Source organism: Staurois parvus, unplaced genomic scaffold, assembly GCF_062004578.1.
Source record: "Staurois parvus isolate SC_StPar_1 unplaced genomic scaffold, SC_StPar_1.0 ptg000303l, whole genome shotgun sequence".
Classification (NCBI taxonomy): domain Eukaryota; kingdom Metazoa; phylum Chordata; class Amphibia; order Anura; family Ranidae; genus Staurois; species Staurois parvus.
This window is the reverse complement of record NW_028318099.1, coordinates 11,795,304-11,815,705: the sequence shown is the minus strand read 5'-3', so window position 1 is coordinate 11,815,705 and position 20,402 is coordinate 11,795,304. Positions and strand designations below refer to the sequence as shown.

At 42.7% G+C, this 20,402-nt stretch overlaps 2 protein-coding genes across 9 annotated transcripts in view; both read left to right on the top strand.

Annotated features, from left to right (window-relative positions):
* NSMCE4A (NSE4A component of SMC5/6 complex) overlaps nt 1-924 on the top strand; it is a 30,366-nt gene extending 29,442 nt beyond the window's left edge. The window contains exon 11 of the mRNA XM_089683243.1: nt 16-924. The gene's annotated coding sequence lies outside the window, so the exon portion shown is untranslated. The remainder of the gene's footprint in view (nt 1-15) is intronic.
* Nucleotides 925-9,091: 8,167 nt separating this feature from the next.
* ATE1 (arginyltransferase 1) overlaps nt 9,092-20,402 on the top strand; it is a 136,789-nt gene continuing 125,478 nt past the window's right edge. For 4 of the 8 annotated variants that reach the window (XM_089683237.1, XM_089683234.1, XM_089683235.1 and 1 more), the window contains exon 1: nt 9,409-9,560. In XM_089683237.1, the coding sequence (XP_089539363.1) occupies nt 9,455-9,560 (106 nt within the window). In that variant the 5' untranslated portion in view covers nt 9,409-9,454. Of the gene's footprint in view, nt 9,240-9,408; nt 9,561-20,402 lie in introns of those variants that run through there. The other 4 variants (XM_089683239.1, XM_089683241.1, XM_089683236.1 and 1 more) reach the window with 3 other exon arrangements.

The window sequence follows — 20,402 nt, the reverse complement described above, 5'->3', positions numbered from 1 at the left end:
TGGGTTCTCTGCTAGGAGAGCTGCTGTCAAAAGTCTTGTGTATGTCGGTGATACCAATGCTGCTGGACCATGGAAGAATTTAATGCAATTTCTTCAAAGATTGTATAGTCAATGGTCTACCACCCTTAACACTTCCTATCGGTAACTATTACTAAATATGATTGATAAAAAATGAGAACTTGGACCCCGGATCTTTTTATAAACATTAAAATCTTTTTATTGTTTGCACTTTACACTTTTATTCATTAAATATTGTAAATCATGTAAGTACATGTTATGCTGACATGCTGTACTTGCTGGCTGTGTTCGAAGTTTTCGCTGTGATCGGTAGTGTGAAAACCGCAGTTAAACTGCTCCTGAATTTGTAAGCCACATTGTTTGGTTTTAGGGCTGGTTCACCCCATGAATCTCGCAGGAACGCTCTGTGTTCCTGTGCGCTTCACGTGTGATCTGGGTGCATTGCAATTTCAGCCTAGTCATTTGAATGAGCTGAAATCGCAGCAGACCTCACCAAAAGTAGTGCATACACTGCTTTATAAAACGCACTGCAACTGGATCAATCACATGGTACTATTGTATCATGCAATGCGGTGCATGCAAACACACTGTGTTTGTGCAATACGTTTGGGGTGTCATTCACACTGCACTGACACCTGATGCAGATTGCACTCTGTATATTTAACGTTGTTGTTTTTTTTTATTTGTATTACTACAAAAATATAAAAATTGAAGAATGTTTTTGTTCTTTTTGAAAAGTTCTTGATTTAAAAATAAATTAAAAAAATAAAAAAGATTGTATTAGTCACAACAAGGTTTATGTCTGTAAATTATGTTTACAAGTACTTTCTGTATATTCTGTACTTAATTTGTAAATATGTTTTGAAAGGTTGTTTTATATCTAAATAAACATTTTTTGATGGGTAACCATATTCATTCTGTGTCTAGGCAAGAACTGCAGTCCATAATTAGGATATGAGGCTTCTCATGTTAATCTGTTCTTAATGGAGGCCTTTCATGAGAAAAATATAAAATTTGTGATACCTTGGTTCTCCTTTTATAAACAAATACTATGCAACAGGCTATAATTCTAGCCAATTTTCTTCCATACATTCATTTCCCCATAGAAGATAAGGACTTCTAACTTTCTCTAATTTTGTTTGACTTAGTGATGCAAAGTATTGAAGCCAGTGAGTGAACATAACAGCCAATAAAATAGCATCTTTGGCATTGGCGACTCCATATATTTTTTTATGAAAGGTTTGCTTTAATTGAAAATTTTAGTGTGCTTCTCTCATACAAAGCTAAAAATCATTACATGAATAAAACCAAAGTATACCCGAGCATTCTGTTTGAAGTTTTAGAGGTTATATGCCTGTAAGCTTTATCCATAGAATTCATAGAACACAAGACAAATATTTTTCTAAATTGTACTTGTGGCATCACTTCATATGTCAAACATGTCAACCATGTCAGCCTGTTACTGGCCTCGACCTTCTCAAAGACCTCAACCCCTTTGACACACCAGAGTACACAACCACACAAATCACTGACATTAATACCAAAATGTAATGCTAAACTTCAAGAACGGAAGCACCAAACCAATTGGTATAAACAAACTTAATGCCATGGAATAAAGTTGGTAAATTCAGGCAGGGATAACAGGTGAAATAATAATGGTAATAAGAAAATTTGTATACAGGATATTTAGCAATTAGGATCAGGTAAAGGGTGACGCTTGCCTTTTCAGATCAGCATAAATAGTAACAATGCCACCAGACATGCAGCAGTGAGCAATAGAAGACTTGAGCTATACTACCAGAGTGCACTAATGGCAGCTATACTAGGTTTAAAACCATCTGGTAAGCAATGCCCAAGTCAAATGTGAGAGAATATAAGCGAGAGGTGTGAGAGTATGATGGGATTCAGGGGCCGTACATATGACAAAGGCAGTCTTTAAGATGTTCCTTCTGTTGGATATCGTTGGGGTCTTTTAGGACACATCGGTGCACTTAACGATAGTCCTGATGAACCTGCATGCAGTTAAGGATGTCTATAAGGGTGGTATAGTCTATTCACGGTGTAACATATATGTAAAGTGACAGTCATTTTACCAGTAGCGGAGAGGTGATATAACCTAGCAAAGCAGTATGATTGTAGATACAGTTTTGATCCAGTCATGTTACAGATAAAATATTCTCTTGATATTCAAAAAGATGGCCCCAAATTACAAGTTGAAAGAAGACCGATGCCTTTTAGACCACGATTGACACCTAGATGCCAATAAAATTCCCCCATCCTTATAGAGACAATAAGCATAAAATAAATTATCACCTCCCTGAGCAGACCCAGCAGAGGACGAAGCCTGAGCACCCTAAAGGCTCCCAGATGTCCACAACCATTGATTTGTGTTAATGATCAGAAGAATCTATTTTACCTCTCATAAAAACTAAAATTAGTTGCAGAGAGATGAAAATAATTCCCTCTTATTGTACACATTTTGGAGCATGTGTTCACATAAAATGGTTTGTGTAGTGTATATAGAATTCAAGAGAAATCTGTAAAATGGTTATATGGAGCCTTATCGTGACAGCCAAGTGGTGATTGGTCCTGTTGCGATCGGACTGATTCTCTGGTGTTGAAAATCCTATCCACAGCCAGCCATCAGAACCATTTATGGCCTATTTAACCCTATTCACCCCCCATGGTTGATTGGCCAAGGGATAAAGTCCAGCCCAAATCAATATCTAAATAAATTGAGCAGAAGATGTGGTTGGGGTGATTTCACATGGGGAAAGTGTGAAGCTGCTGAATTGCTGCTTTCTGGTGTGCTCCTGTCACAGGATAAACCTTGGTAGCCCCCCCACTAAAGTAAGGATGCTAGGTAAATTTAGTCGGGCTGCACTGTAATCAGTGGGGTGGGGTTGATTAGACAGGGCTGCTCAGGTTTTCACAGGCTGCTGCTCTGCTACTCACCCCCCATCCCCATCCTAGACATTTCTATGACATATTCTGCAGCCTGAATATTTATGCAACTTTGAGCAATCACTGTGGAGGTGTGCCCAGTAGGTGGTGAGAGAGACCCCATAAGTAGTCTGAGGCCTGCGTGGCAGGGGAGTCTGCAGCATGCTGGGGTAGAACAGCATCCCAGACTTCCTGGGCATCAGCAACTAAGGAAAGCCAGGCGAAGACATCAAGGTCCCAGCTGGGGGGGCCTAAACGAAGAGCATCCCAAGAATCCAAGGTGTCAGGAGAATGCTCACAGGAGGAGAGCTAGGAAGGAAGCTGTTGGAGAGAGCCCAAGTTGTCTAGAGGCTGAGTGAGTCTTCATCTCCCTTATGGGAAAGAGCCTGGTGGATATCGGCAGGAGGCAACTGAAGATCCTGTGACTGAGAGAGTATGAGACCCCAGTGCTGCAAGGAGTGACTGTGGGGCTTTAGTCTCTGGGAAGAGGACAGGTCACAGGCAGCATAGAGATTTTGTGGGCATTCTTCCTGGAGAAGTACAGCCAGAAGTGTGCCAGTATAGCCATGCAGGGGTGCAATACCATTGGGTATTGTACAGCTCAAGGTGTACAAGCAAGTCTTTTGGTCAAGTGCAGCTAGAAAGTTAGTAGTCCTCAAGTTTGTTCAATTTCTACAGTTATGATGTATCTCATGCTCCATCCCCATCCAAGTTCATTGTTCCCCAATAAAAACCACACAAAGAAACCCCTAGATTGCGTCTTGAGCCAGAGAGAGACTGCTGAAATTGCTGTGCATCTATCAGTGTGTGCTCTAAGTGGAGGAAATGGGCTCTAAATACCAGTGGGGGTGTTCTGCATATATCTTGTTTTGCATTGTGTCTTTGTGTGAAGGCAGCCATCTTTGTAGAGGCAGGGTTTTGGTTCCTTATATTGGAGCCTCCAGCAAGGGAAATAATAAGCACATTAGTGACATCACCAGATCTCATTTAAAATCTCTTGAGACTAGCAGTCACAGGCGGGAACTTTAAATAAGGGTATATTTTTCATGGCTGCTTTGACACTATTAACATCTTGATGTTCTCTATAACACGACAATATTTCACTCTTAGGGTTCGAGTACACTTTAAAAAATCGTCCCACATGTAGTTGGTTTTTTCAAATTGGTTACTACTGTATGTAGTTGCACTCCTATACTGTCTCCTTCCTAACTTGCATATAAATTGACAGTGCTTTATCCATCGTCTGCTCTCTTCTGTGTCCCTGCCTTCTTCTCATTAATGGCAGGAGGAATTAATAAAACTTTTAACTGTAGCATTATTTCTATAGAGCATCATTCCTTATAATAGAAGTGGTGGAGAGAAAGTAATTATATTATGTGACTGTCAACAGAATTTGTGCTCTTTATGACCAAACATTTGAAGACTATCACACCTGTTTAGGCTTGTTGGACATTCCATCATCCCTAGAATTCCAGCAGTCTCTGGTCCTCTGTAGTATTCCAGCAGTCTCTGCCCATGTCGTGTGATATGCCAGAAGTCTTTGCCCTTCTGTAGTATGCCCACAGGCTCTTCCCATCTCCTGTAATGTCCCCACAATCTATACCCTTTTTTAGTGTGCCCATAATTTCTGCACTTTTCCTGTAGCATGCCAACAGTGTGTTCCTGACAGTTGTAACATGCCCTTGGTTGCTTTTATCTCTTGTGGTATACCCATGCCCTCTGTCTCCTGTAGCATGCTTGTAGCATGCTTGCAGCCTGTGCCTATCACTTGTAACTTGCCTGATATCTCTACCCGTCTCCTGTAGCTTACCTGCAGTCTCTACACATTTCTTGTACCATATTAGAATGTGTCTACATTTCTCTGAAGCATTATATAGTGAATACTATATGTGGGCCTTTGTTGATGGGATAGGCTCCATTGGGTCCCTATATCAAGTAAAAGATAAAATTCCGAAAATAACTTTTACTGCATTCAGCTTCAGCCCTGAGATGTGTTTCACAATATATGTTCTCCACATCTTTGCTCTCTTCTGTCACTCCTTTCCTCTGATCCTCCCCTACAAATGTCCTCTTCAATCCTTTCTGTGGCATGCCTTCAGTGTTCTATATGATATGTAATCCATTCCATGGTGCACGTTCAGCTGACTTCTTTGGACCCAGTCCTTGTTCTAATTAACTCCTCTCCCGGTCACATGACTTCCAAGATAAACCGTAATATTCCCCAAAAAGATAAGAACCAGACTCTACTTTTAGGGTATAACACCATGTTTTATAAAAAAAAAAAACATTAAATACATGCTCTGGTTTTAAACTGTATGATAGATCATATCTGTGATATTTTCACATTACTAGAGGCTGACTTCCTTTGTTGACAGGTATATTCCCCCCGTATGTCTCTCCACAGTGGCCCCCTCCAATCCAATGCATTTTAGACCCTTTCATCAGGAGGAGGAGCCAGCTGTAGACTCACTATGCAGCAGCAAGAGTGCTTTTTTAAAATGATTAGTTATTTTTTATGCGAGAATGAAATTAACAAGAAGATTGGCCACAATATTTGGCCAATGATACAAGATGGGACTAACTACAGTTTGGTGACAAACTAACAGTGTTTGGTCCATGGATGAATGTTAGATCGATGGTGGCTGGTATAACAATTAAGAGGTAGAAGAAAAAAAATCAATAAATTAGAAAACATGTCAATTTAAATAGGGGTAAGACCTCAATTGGAGGGTCGTTGGTTAATAATTTAGTTTCGTACCACTGGGTGTATTGTAAATATTGTACTATAGATTGTTGGGTATCTACGGGCAAGGTTTGAATAAAGGATTCCCAAACATCAAAGAAATTTTGGACCTGAGTCCTTGCATAAGGAGGCCTTCACCCATTCCATGCGGAAAACATAAAGATAATTTAGCTATGAATAAAGAAGCCGTGGGGGATTCCGGGTAAATCCACTGATGAAGAATGGCTTTCATTACCACAAGGGATATAACAATAAGAAGCAATTTACAGCTTCTTGACATGTTGATACCTGGGATAGTGTTTAGACCAAAAAGTGCCCAACTCAGGGGTTAGAGTGGGTAGTCTTCCAAGTCTGTGGTGGCATACTGCACTACTTAGGTGTCTGTTTATGACACGGAGAATAGCTGCGATTCAGAGGATCGCAGCTATTCTCTGGTCATTCACAGTTTTTGACACTCAGGAGATCAGTGGAGAACATGTTCAGCCCTTCACTGGAGATCTGTGTTCTCCCTCCAGATTCTCCAGCCCAGAGCTGGAGAATCAGAGGAACTGAAAACTAAGCAGCGATAATTTACCTCTGCTTAGTAAACTGATCTTTTACTGTAATCTCGCGAGATTATAGTAAAATCAGCCGTTCTCCAGCGTTTGTAGACCGTTCTCCCTTCGTTCAGAGAACTGCTTCATAAAAGGCATTCACAGGAGAACTGTGTTCTCCGAGAATGCCGGAGAACTGAGCAGCGATCTATTACCGCTGGTTCATAAACGGACACCTGTGTGACAAAAATGTTTACTCTTGGGACATATCAAGATGGCCACATTTAGAGCAGCAAGAGAAGGAGCTTAGGCCCATAAAATAAGACATATGGCTTGTGTGAGTTTCATCTCCAATAGGACCACCTTGCCACCAGGGTTTATGTACATTGCTGTTTTAGCCGTTGACTACTGTGAGTATGCACTCATTGGTTTTAATTTTTTCATAAAGTGTTGTTAATGTACTAGGTCTGTGTGCCATTTGTTTTGTTCATACTGTTTTTGTGTAGAAGATATTTGAGAGATTAACTTCTGTACAACCAGCCATCCCATAAATCATCTGTTTCCTGCTGAACTTCAATCCACCTATGGCCAGCTTTAGGCAGAGTCGCTGTAGTGGTTACTCCACTCTGGCTAACAAAAAATTCTCCACATCTAACAATTAACATAAATATGGGAGAACAAGAATGCCAATGTGCAAAGTTCACAGTCACACGTTGCAAGGTACATTTTGCAATGACAACTCAAAATATGTGCTCAGTGAAGATATACCTTCCTTTCCCCTCTCCACCATGAGATTGATTGATCTTACCCTGATTTCTATTTCTCTAGCACATGGCTTTGCAGGTGAAACCTTGTATCCCCCCATGTTGCACATGAAAGCCTCAGTCATTTCAAGGGGTTATCTAAAAAGAGGTGCAGTGCCATAGAATATATTTAATATAATTTTTCTTTGTCTGCTGGAGACATGGTCTTCCTACACAAGGACACCTTAAAGCAACATATTAGATGTCCTGAGTGCATGATGCCTAAAGCCCCGTTCACATCTTGTGTAACAAGAACTTGCGATTTTTGTAGAGCGATTCACACATTTCCACATGTTGTGCACAGAACAGTCCATTTCCTTGAAAATGCTGCCCTGTGTGAGATTATCATGCAAAGAAGCTCAAAGGCAGAATGTTGGCCCTGAGGCAGGCATGTTTTTACAAATGCGGCACAATTGCACTGCGTTTGAGGGGCCATTAAGAAGGAATGACACTCAATCACGAGCCATGTTTTTGTGAGATTTGTAATCACGAGCAGAATAACACCAATTCTGTCTGCGATTCCAAATCGCTAAGTGTGAATGGGACCTTATTCTCCAGACTATGAGCAATACTGATGACACACAAATCTATCTCTCTACTCCTCACCTCACCCCTTCAGTCTCCTCTCAAATTACTAACCTACTAAGTGACATATCGGCATGGATGTCACTCCACTTCCTCAAACTCAATCTTTCCAAAACTGAGCTCTTAGTATTCCCCCCAGCCCGTGCCCAATGATGAATACCACAATCATCATTCCCTTCCCTCATGCCAGGTTACTAGATGTAATCCTAGACCCCCATCTGTCCTTTCAGTCCCAAATCCAATCACTGTCCAAATCTTGTAGACTTCACCTCCGCAACATCTCCAAGATACGCCCGTTCCTAACCTTGGAAACCACTAAGCAACTTTTTCACTCCCTTGTTATATCTCGCCTTGACAATTGTAACTCCCTCATTGGTCTACCTCATCGCAGGCTATCCCCTCTTCAGTCTGAATGCTGCTGCCAGACTCATCCACCTTACTAACCATTCTGTATCTGCCACCCCTCTCTGCCAATCCCTCCACTGGCTTCCCATTGCCCAAAGTATAAAATTCAAAACACGAACAATAACATATAAAGCCATTTATAACACTGCCACAAATTACATCACTGATCTTGTCTCCAAATATTACCCAAACCGTACTCTTCGCTCCTCGCAAGATCTCCTACTCTCTAGCTCCCTTGTCTCCTCCTCCCATGCTCATCTCCAGGACTTCTCCAGAACTTCCCCCATCCTCTGGAACTCTCTACCCCAATTTATCAGACTATCGCCTACTCTGCTCACTTTTAGGTGATCTCTGAAAACCTATCTCTTCAGGGAAGCCTATCCTGCCCTCGGCTAATAATGGAATCTTCTACTCTTACCAGTCCATCCCCCACAGTTATCACCTTTTGTACCACTAGACCCTCCCTCCTTGATTGTAAGCTCCAAGGAGCAGGGCCCTCCTATCCCTCTTGTATTGAACTGTATCATTGCTGTATTGTCTCCAGTTATATTGTAAAGCGCTGAGCAAACTGTTGGTGCTATATAAATCCTGTATAATAATAATAATACTTTGTTTCAGTGTAGCCTGGCAGTACTCAGGTCGTTCTAATCCCAACCCTGGCCCCCACCTGCCTGGAGTTTGCATGTTCTCCCTGTGCTTGCGTGGGTTTCCTCCAGGTACTCTGGTTTCCTCCTACACTCCAAAAACATGCTGGTAGGTAAATTGGCTCCTGTCTAAATTGGCCCTAGTATGTGTATATATGAATGTGAGTTAGGGACCTTAGATTTTACACCCCTTGAGGGTTAGGGACTGATGTGAATGTACAATATATATGTAAAGCACTCCATAAATTGGAAAGAATGAAAGAGAGAGAGAGACAGAAAAAGAAAGAAAGAAAGTAAGTTAGTTTGGTGCTTTGGATGGAGTTCCCCTTCACCTTGCAGGTAACGCCAAGAACAAGGTGCAGTACCAGCGGGCGCCGCAGCGCTGCGTGGTGGCAGTAGAGAGCCGTCAAATGAAGAATTCTGTGCCCGATGGGCGGCTTCTTTACGGCCCAGGTTTTATAGAAGCAAGCTGCTGCAAGTATGTATTCTATATTGGAGTACAAGGGCCTGAGAAATCAGGCGAGGTGCGGCTACTGCCGTTCCCTGGACGGCAAAGCATCTCACGGTAAGTCTATGCATTGCTGTTTATAAACAAGCCAGCCATAGGCGTCAGTATGAGGTCGCGTTATCACAGGCCACCGCTCTGCCCTCACTAAACATGGCGCATGCAGAATCGTACGCCTGTGTAGGTGAAGTAAAGATGGCGGCCCAGAATTCCGCGAGGAACGGGAGTGCGCGTGCGTGTAGCCGGCTCCGCTGACGGACAGGGCAGGGAGGAAGATGGCGTCCGCCGGCGGGGGAGCCCTGAGTATCCTGGAGTACTTTGGTGGAGAGGAAGGGAACCGGTGCGGGTATTGTAAGAGTGAAGCCGGGAACGTGTCCCACGGTGAGGAGCTTACGTCACTCCTCTCCCAGCATGCCTTGCCAGCCCTGGAACTAGAGGGCATGCTGGGACTTGTAGTTCATCAGAGCTGAAATGTTGCAGCCAATGGCATACCTCCTTTGGGTTATTTTCCTGACTTGGTGGTGTGACCCCCTCATAATACCTCCATTATAATGGAAGTGGATATGAGGACAGCTCATTTATAACTTCTTTATGTTAAAGTAGAACTATAGGAAAAACTGTTTTGGTCAATTTTTGGGTAGAATAAGCTTGAGGTGATTGTAGCCGTATTGGTAGAATAAGGGAAGGTTATAACCCGTCTGGTTCTTTTTTGCAACCTGTGTCTCTCGTAGGTGCTTTCCCTTCACTTCCTGTCCCATGGCCCTAACAGGAAGTGAAAGGAAACTCCTGCAACGTGCGGAAATCCCAGGGTGACACCAGAACTAGTGTCCCCATTGGAAGATTTACCCTCTCTCCCTATTCTGGTGACAACCCAAAATTTGGGAATTTTTTTACTTTCTCCAGGACAAATAGAGGGGGTGAATCTCCCCAATGGGGGCACAGATGGCAATAAAAACCCAACAGGGGATCCAGTCCCACTGTTATCCAATACTGAAAAACAAAGTTTTGCCTTTTGTTATACTAATCGATCACCTCCTACACACCAGCTGAAATGTTAAGATCTATCTAAAGGTAAAACCTTATTTTGTGGAATATTTAGAGCCTTTGTCAGGTTACTATTGCTGTGTGTGTCCCCTCTGAGGAGATTCAGCCTCTCTATTTGTCCTGGTGACCATAATCACTGGGAGAGGAAGTGAGAGAAAATGTCAAGGTTGGAGTTGTCGTTGCAGCAGGAATTGAGGGGAAATCTTCCAATGGGGACATATGTTGCTGTGAACTAAGGCTGGGTCCACATTTGTGCTGGGGGTGCCTCTGCGGGACCCACACAAATTCCGGCACATAGTGAAATGCAGGACCCTAATGGCACACCGCCTGCACTGGAAATCGCACCCTCACTGGGAATCTGCAATTTTCGGAGGGACTTCTTTTTTGCGTTTCAAATGAATGAGCTGTCACACCCACACAAACCGCGTCCCTCACGGCCATGTGAACCTAGCCTGAATGAGAGGAGATAATACCACACTTTGGAGAGATTTGCTCTCATTTCCTGCGGAGTCTACAGGACAGGAAGTGAGGGTAAAATCTCTCTGAGTCACAGATGGCACAAAGTAAAAAAAACTGACAGAGGTTTTGAAAAAAAAAATATGTAAACCCAACATATCCTATTCCTGATATGTGCCTGCTGTACCATGTACTTGTATGAAAAAGTATCCTGTTCTCTTTGTATTGCTTCCTCGTGTGAAATCGCTGGTGTTCCTGCCAGTCCCTCTGCTTCCCTATTAAAAAGTGGCCACACTAGGCATGAGAGCACAGCATAGTTAGTTTGCTGGCTGTGCTGGGAAATTAGTGTGCTCTCCTCCAGAGATCAAACTTGTCCTGACCCCACCCCCCTTCCTGCACAGCCATTCACTGGGAAGACAACATAACAAACACTTTACTCCTGCGCTAGGAAAGGACTCAGTAGACCCAATAGGAATGTTCTGGAATTTTCTGGAATATGCACTGCTTGCTGCCCTCAACAGACCGGGGTGGTCCGAATACACTGGATACAAATGGAGAAACAGAAAAAGGGCACACCGACCTAGTGCATTATCGTTTAAAATAATTTATTAAAGAAACAAAAATAGGTATCATACTCACAATGGACATAATAACACAGGCATGTCAAACTGAACAAGATGTATGATCCAAACAAAATCTGAGTCCATACGATGGAACCCTGGATGACCAACTGGCTAACGCGTTTCGAGGACACAATCTCTTCCTCAGAGCCAACCTTTTTCTGTTTCTCCATTTGTATCCATTCACTGGGAAGACCATAGCTCTGCTGTTTCTCCTCCCCTAGCTCTCTAAGCTCCTTATGCAGCTGAGAACAGAGGGTATGCGACCACTTCTAAAAAAAGGGGAAAAGGTATTTATAGTGTTTTATTTTAATATCTATAAACAAATGTTTTGCTTTCCATTTCTATTTTAAATTTGCCATCACTTTAACCCTCCCCTACTCTATTGAAAAGAAAAGCAAGTCCTGGTTTTAGCTGTACCTTACCTACATATCAGCCTGATTCTATTCTTTTTTTTTTTTTAATATTGCTTTAAGGAGAAGTGCACAGGTCATGTTCTCCCTGACCTAAACCATCTTCCCTCCCCCCCCACAGATGTAGGCTTTCCAAGATCCAATGCCCAGGGCTACTGGTGATTGTTTACCTTCAGTGCTGTGGCTACACATTACAGCTCCATAGACTTCTTTAGGGCTGGGTCCCCAGACCAGAGTAATGCACAGGCACAGCACTGGATGTAAACAATCACCAGAATCCCCAGGCATTGGATCTTGGGATGTATACATCTGTAGAGGCAGAGGGTGGGATGCTTTAGGTCCAGGAGATAAGGATCAGTGCACTCCTCTTTTATATATAAATGGATCTACAGTGACATTAAAGTAGAACTATAGGCAAACCTTTTTTTTTTTTTCATTTTGAATAGAGTAAGGGAGGATTATAACCCCTGTCAGTTTATTTTTTGCCATCTGTGTCCCAATGGGGAGATTTACCTTCACTTCCTGTCCCATATCCAAAACAGGAAGTGAGTAGAAAGCCCTGCAAATTAAGGGGATCCTCTGGGGACCCCAGGTCACCAGAACTAGTGAACTCATTGGAAGATTTCCCTTCTATTTCTTTTCTGGGGAGAACCTAAAATTTGGGATTTTCTTTTACTTTCACTTTCAATGATAATGGTAAACAGGAGAAATAGAGAAAGTGAATCTCCCTAATGGGGGCTCAGACAGCAATAAAAACTGGTGACATTATTCTTTTCCCTCTCCATTCTATCCAAATCTAAACAAAATTGCCTTTAGTTATACTTTAATCTCTTTTTTTTTTTTTGCTATACAGCACTGTGCTACTTTAACTGACAGTTGTGCGGTTATGCAACACTGTACATAAATGAAATTGATATAATTTTTTTCACGCAAATAGAGCTTTCTTTTGGTGGTATTTTATCATCGCTGGGTTATAAATGAAAAAAGACAAATTTTAATAAAAAACATTTTTTACTTTTTGCTATAAAACATATCCATTAAAAAAATACAATTTCTTTATGAATGTAAGCTAAAATGTATTGTGCTACATGTCTGGTAAAAATCCCAATAAGTGTATATTAATTGGTTTGCGTGAAAGGTATAGCATCTACAAATGGCGGTATATATACTGCAATTTTTATGTATTACTAGTAATGGTGGTGATCACTTATAGTGGGACTGCAGCTGGCATTCTGCCACTGGGTGGGAACTGACTAACTGCCACTGACATATCCAGTGACCCTAATACAGTGATCAGTTCTAATAAAAAGCACTGTACTAATGATATTGGGCAGGAAGGGGTTAACATCTGGAATGATCAAAGGGTTAACTGTGTTATAGGGAGTGTGATTAATGTGTACTGTGTTGTGTTTTACTAGGGGATGTGCTGGTTTTTAGCAGAGAGATAAAAAAGCAGCATGTCCCCACTAACAGGAGAGAGATCTGTGTTGTTTACACTCTCAGATCTCTCCCCTGTCAGCTGCTCTGCCAATCACCAAGTCCCCACCATGAATTGCTGGCCGGGACCCGGTGATTGACATCTTCGGGAGCCAATGACAATGCAGGTAGGGTGGTATGCACGTCCCCCTACCCGGAAATGCGAAATCACATATATTTACATAACTTTGCGCAGAGCGTCCGCCCAGTAGCATTAAAAATACTATAGGGTGGCCAGGAAGTGGTTAAAAACATTCAAGAATGTATTCTTAAAGCAGTAGTAAAACCCAAAATTGCACACTTACTATATTGCAGCTTACCAATTCTTAGAGGTGATGGCTGCATTAATTTAAATTTTTTTAGGCTTTCTTCTTCTATTTTCATCTGGTGATCCAGCCAGTAAGCCTGTTATACTTCAAAAGAACAAGCTCTCTTGCAAATGTATCAGTTACAGAGATGAGACAAACCATTAAACACTGACCAGGGTGCTTACAATGATCAGATTTTAGTTATTTATATAAAACCATTATCCCCAAAGAAGAAAACTATTTGCTGTAACCACTTATAACATATTAGCTGGACTTTGTATTCAGTTGTTAGTGTATTTCAATCTGCTAGTACATCTTACACTACCCTTCCCTCCGTGTGACAATGCTGCTGTCCAAATGTGCCCCCCTGTGCTCCTTCATCCAGAGTGGTGTCTGTTTAATACAGGAGGTGCATTACTGGCCAGATCACCTGGTGAACACAGAGGGCAAAAGACTAAAAAAAGAAAACTAATTCAGCTACTATGTATAAGGCAAATAGATGTGAGTGCACAAAGAGGGGGAAAGCAGCTGTGCACAAGGTAACCAAAAAAAACCTTTTGTAAGACTGTATAAAATAAATGTGCAGCGCTAAAATGAAAATAGTACAATAAATATAAATGCTAATAAATAATTAATAAGCCACAAGTATAATATCAAACTGGCATAAAAACAGTTCATAAAGTGACTTGAAGTGCTCAGATATTCCTATGGCTTCCTGAAGATGAGTGATGTGCATATAGGTGTGTAAGGAATGCACACTCACCAGAACACGCAAGTTAATGAGCGTTTGTATGTTACAGTCAGGTCCATAAATATTGGGACATCGACACAATTCTAACATTTTTGGCTCTATACACCACCACAATGGATTTGAAATGAAACGAACAAGATGTGCTTTAACTGCAGACTGTCAGCTTTAATTTGAGGGTATTTACATCCAAATCAGGTGAACGGTGTAGGAATTACAACAGTTTGCATTTGTGCCTCCCACTTGTTAAGGGACCAAAAGTAATGGGACAGAATAATAATCATAAATCAAACTTTCACTTTTTAATACTTGGTTGCAAATCCTTTGCAGTCAATTACAGCCTGAAGTCTGGAATGCATAGACATCACCAGACGCTGGGTTTCATCCCTGGTGATGCTCTGTCAGGCCTCTACTGCAACTGTCTTCAGTTCCTGCTTGTTCTTGGGGCATTTTCCCTTCAGTTTTGTCTTCAGCAAGTTAAATGCATGCTCAATCGGATTCAGGTCAGGTGATTGACTTGGCCATTGCATAACATTCCACTTCTTTCCCTTCAAAAACTCTTTGGTTGCTTTTGCAGTATGCTTTGGGTCATTGTCCATCTGCACTGTGAAGCGGCGTCCAATGAGTTGTGAAGCATTTGGCTGAATATGAGCAGATAATATTCCCGAAACACTTCAGAATTCATCCGGCTGCTTTTGTCAGCAGTCACATCATCAATAAATACAAGAGAACCAGTTCCATTGGCAGCCATACATGCCCACGCCATGACACTACCACCACAATGCTTCACTGATGAGGTGGTATGCTTAGGATCATGAGCAGTTCCTTTCCTTCTCCATACTCTTCTCTTCCCATCACTCTGGTACAAGTTGATCTCGGTCTCATCTGTCCACAGGATGTTGTTCCAGAACTGTGAAGGCTTTTTTACATGTCGTTTGGCAAACTCTAATCTGGCCTTCCTGTTTTTGAGGCTCACCAATGGTTTACATCTTGTGGTGGATCCTCTGTATTCACTCTGGTGAAGTCTTCTCTTGATTGTTGACTTTGACACACATACACCTACCTCCTGGAGAGTGTTCTTGATCTGGCCAACTGTTGTGAAGGGTGTTTTCTTCACCAGGGAAAGAATTCTTCGGTCATCCACCACAGTTATTTTCCGTGGTCTTCCGGGTCTTTTGGTGTTGCTGAGCTCTCCAGTGCATTCCTTCTTTTTAAGAATGTTCCAAACAGTTGTTTTGGCCACGCCTAATGTTTTTGCTATCTCTCGGATGGGTTTGTTTTGTTTTTTCAGCCTAATGATGGCTTGCTTCACTGATAGTGACAGCTCTTTGGATCTCATCTTGAGAGTTGACAGCAACAGATTCCAAATGCAAATAACACACTAAAATGAACTCTGGATCTTTTATCTGCTCATTGTAATTGGGATAATGAGGGAATAACACACACCTGGCCATGGAACAGTTCAGAAGCCAATTGTCCCATTACTTTTGGTCCCTTAACAAGTGGGAGGCACATATGCAAACTGTTGTAATTCCTACACCGTTCACTTGATTTGGATGTAAATACCCTCAAATTAAAGCTGACAGTGTGAAGTTAAAGCACATCTTGTTCGTTTCATTTCAAATCCATTGTGGTGGTGTATAGAGCCAAAAATGTTAGAATTGTGTCGATGTCCCAATATTTATGGACCTGACTGTATGTTGCACCTGGAATATACTTGGTGAAATAAGGGCTCGCTCACACCTGCAATTTACACTAAATGCATAGCTAATGGTGTGAGCTGGAATGAACAGCGCCACTTCACCAATCACATTGTTTACTTTTAGTTCTCTTTTTTTTGGTTATGGAAATGTCACAAGTGCGCATCATCGAAAGTAAGTGGTTTACACTTCATAGGAAACAAATGACCTTGCCTTTGGACTGGGACAGCCCAATACAAATGATGTGTACAGGCCCTTATAATTTTCTAAGAGCTGTCACGTTCTTACCTTCTATGCAGAGTGATCTCTCCGTGGGTCCACCGGAGCTGCTAATTCTTGGCTATTTTTAGGATTCTGTGTGAGGCCTTGAAGAGAGCTCAACCTTGCCTGGCCCATATCCCAAAATAGAAGGAATCAATGGGCCAGTTTAACCCTGTGGAGGGGCTTATATAACATATACTTGTTAGGAACAGTGGCAGATTTTAAAGTTTAATTCAACTTTTAGGACTTCTGTTAAAGCGGAGTTCCAGTGAAAATAAAAAAAATAAGTATACAGTTTTTGTAGCTGCTGACTTTTAAAAAACAGACACTTGCCTTTCTCTCGATCCTGCGGTGTCCCCCCCGCAGCCCTTTTCACCAGCCGCCCTGTGTTCCCGGCGCCAACATCTTCAGTGTGGGCATCCGGCTGTTACAGCTTGCGGCTTCACAGCCGTGTGCTCACTGCGCATGCGTGAGTAGCGCTCTGCTTTGTTAATGGTCCCGTAGTCTTCTGGGACCTGTCACATGTGCCAAAAGACTATGGGGAGGATAACAACTTCCTCTTCTGATCGCTTAGGCAATCGCAGTGGAAGTGGCAGTGGGTACCTGTCAATTTCGGGTATCCACTCCCCAAAGATGCCAGTCCTTAACCGGGAGCAGGGGACCAGTCCTTAAAGTGAAACTTCCCCTTTTGGGTGGAGATCCGCTTTAAGTTTTGTTTTATTTTATAATTTGGGTGAGCAGTATAAGGCCTTGTACACATGGACCTTTAGCAGCTCCTGTATGCTGAAGTGTAAAATTCCTGTGCTTGGGGAGCCGCATACAGCCACCAGTGCAAGTAAATGGCTTTACACAGCTGTTTTGGGTAAACTCAGTTGCTCCTGCGTCAGCATTTACCTGCGTGAACAGCGTTTCTCCCCAAGCTTGCCACTTGCTCATTTGAGAAGAAATGCCATATGCACGTTCGTGATAAACGCTGATGCAGAAGCAGTTGGTATTTACCTGAGCACAGCTGCATACATCCAGTCACTTGAATTGGCAGCTATACACAGCACGCGTGGCTGCCCAGGGTCAGGAAAGTGCCTGAGGATTTTATTATTCAGGACACAGGAGCTGTTCAAGTGATTGTAAACCTTCACCTTGTAAAACAACCCATTCAGTTTAAAGCAGAGCTTCACCCAAAAGGGGAAGTTCCACTTTAATGCCTTGTCCCCCGGTCCCCATTAAGGATTGGCACCTTTGAGAAGCGGGGGGATCACCTAGGGGATCAGGAGCGGAAGCTGCCCTCCCTCCCCGTAGTCTTCTGGGACACGTGACAGGTCCCAGAAGACTACGGGATGATTCACAAAGTGCAGTGCTACTTGCGCATGCGCAGTGGGCACTCAGCTGTGAAGCCTCAAGCTGTCACAGCTGGGAGCCCACACTGAAGGTGCCAAGAAGACAGGGCGGTCAACCCGGCTGATGTGAGGACATCGAGGGACAGGCACGTATCCATTTTTTAAAAGTCAGCAGGTACAGTTTTTGTAGCTGCTGACTTTTATTTTTTTTAACTATGACTGGACCTCCACTTTAAAATCAAAATGAAAGGCAAAACATTGTGGTCCTGTGCATTTCTTTTATGCTTCATTGTCTATTTTATCAGAGGTTTTGCATTGTTTTCCTCTACTTTGAATGCTGCATCACTGATTGTCTTTGATATAAAAATATTTTTGTCTATCTGGACAAAAAAAAGCCTCTGAAACAAAACCTCCCGCATAGCTCTGCATGTGTATTTTGCCAGAAGGGGGCAAACTCAGCACACTTAGAAATTTGCTCTCTGATATGAAAATCAAGGTTTCTTCTGAAAAAAAATAGAGCAGAGATAAATATGGAAAAAGGTTTCCACATCTTTATACTGGGATTTTGCTTTCCAAGAAAAGATTTTTGGTGTATTGATTGAGATTTGTGGCAATAGATATAAGAGAGTAGTCTAAGTCAGGATCAGGTTCCTGGAAATTTTGTTTTTCTAAATGCATGTTTGGATTGTCTGTGTATACATATGATGAAAACTCCATTACTGGCTATCCAAGGGCTCATTCACACAGTGAAAAAACACTCCATACAGCTGCTTACAGTGTAGACTTTTATACGCGGCCCTATAGAAGGCTATGAGCCTGTTTAGCCAGCTGCACTGGGCAGCGTAATGTTCACTACATTCATCAACAAAATAGGACACAGTTTTGTCCAGGGATGGATTTTGAGTCATATTTTACCCTTTACATACATCATGCGGTTTTTGTGCAAAAACGCTGCTGGCAGGAGGAAAGGCGTCTAGGAGAGATGGCCAAATGTCCAATGTGCATGAAGTCAAATACCTAGAACGGATCTCTAAACTATGGTCCTCCTAGGTGTTGCGGAACTGCAAATCCCATAAGGCCTTGCAAGATTCTGACAGCCACAGGCAAGACTCCCAGAGGCATGATGGGACTTGTAGTACTTCACCAGCTGGAGGGCCATAGTTTGGAGACCCCAGACCTAGAAGTTCTAAAATTATAATACCTTGTTGTGTATCATATGTAGAATGCAGATTGTTTGGGCTGGTTGCATTCATATAGGAACTGTTACAAAGCAAAAAGACGCTTAAAAAAACGCACCCAAAGCCGTGTTTAGACGTGTCCAGCGTTAGTGCTTTCTTGGAGTCCATTGGCTAGAATGTTTATTTATTCTGGCCTTTTGAATGGGCGCTCGAAGCACTAAACGCGTCTAGCATTTAGGCATGTTTTAGATGTGTTTAGGCGTGTTCTGCTCTTCAGTTCCTCTCCTGTATGTGCTGGTGATGCTTTCTTTTTTCTGCCTGTAAACGCTCCTCTTCTAATATGCCTGTAAATGCTTGTGTGTATGGACACATAGGCTACCATAGAGGTGCATTTACAGGTAGAAAAAAGAGCCAAATGCCCATATAAAATCGGTGTTTAAGTCCTGTGTGCATGAGGCCTAACCCTGGGTCCACATTATTGCGGGTGCAGGATTCACCGCGATACCTGCAGTCTAAATGCACTGCTGTGTGAAAACACCCCCATGCATCTAAAATAGCGTGCGGATGCGGGAACCATAGGGAAATTGCATGGTCATAATCATCGAGCGATTTCCCTGCGACTGTGAAAAAGGTTTCTGGTAAAGACAGGCACGGCAGTTTATTCAAATGATGCAAACCCGCAAAAATGTGCACCTAGGGTAAATATTCTTCTTTTCAGGGAACATTTAACTTTTTTTTTAACTATGACGTCCTCCCAGAACGTGCTCTCCTGCTCGCCCCCAGTGATCTCCGTGAGCGTGATCACAGCCGATCACGTGATGTGGTAAAAGGCCAATCACAGCGGCCTTTTACCACGTGATCAGCCATGTCTAATGACACGCTGATCACCGGGAAATGCAATTGCCGGTTCTCGGCTGCACTTTCCTCACGCTGTCAGAGCGCGAGGAAAGTACTGCCGAGAACCGGCAGTTGTCAGAGCAGGGATCGGCACCCTGATGATCGGTGGCCAGCAGTTCCGCCCACCTGTGCCCAGCAGTGCACCCACCTGTGTCCAGCAGTGCCACCCACCTGTGCCCACCCACTTGTGCCCACCAGTGACCCACCTGTGCCCACCAGTGACACCCACCAGTACCCATCAATGCAGTGCTGCCAGTCAGTGCCCAGCGGTTGTGCCAGTCAGTGCCCAGCGGTTGTGCCAGTCAGTGCCACCTATCAGTGCTGTCTCAGTACCCATCATCAGTGCTGCCTATCAGTGCTGCCTATCAGTGCCCATCAGTGCTGCTTCATCAATGCACATCAGTGAAGGAGAAAAATTACCTGTTTGAAAAATTTTATAATAGAAACAAAGAAAATGTTTTTTTTTTTAATTTTTTGCTATTTTTTTGTTTATAGCGCAAAAAGTAAAGCGCCCAGCGGAGATTAAATACCACCAAAAGAAAGCTCTATTTGTGAGAAAAAAATGATAAAAATTTCATATGGGTAAAATCTTGCATGACCGCGCAATTGTCAATCGAAGTGCGACAGCGCTGAAAGCTGAAAATTGGCCTGGTAAAGAAGGGGGTATAAGTGCCCGGTAGGCAAGTGGTTGAAGCAACATGGCTGCTTTTAACAGACTAATAGTATGGCCTGGGAAGCAGGAAGGGGTGGGGCCAAGTGTAGCTTAGAGAAAATGTTGCTATTTGCAT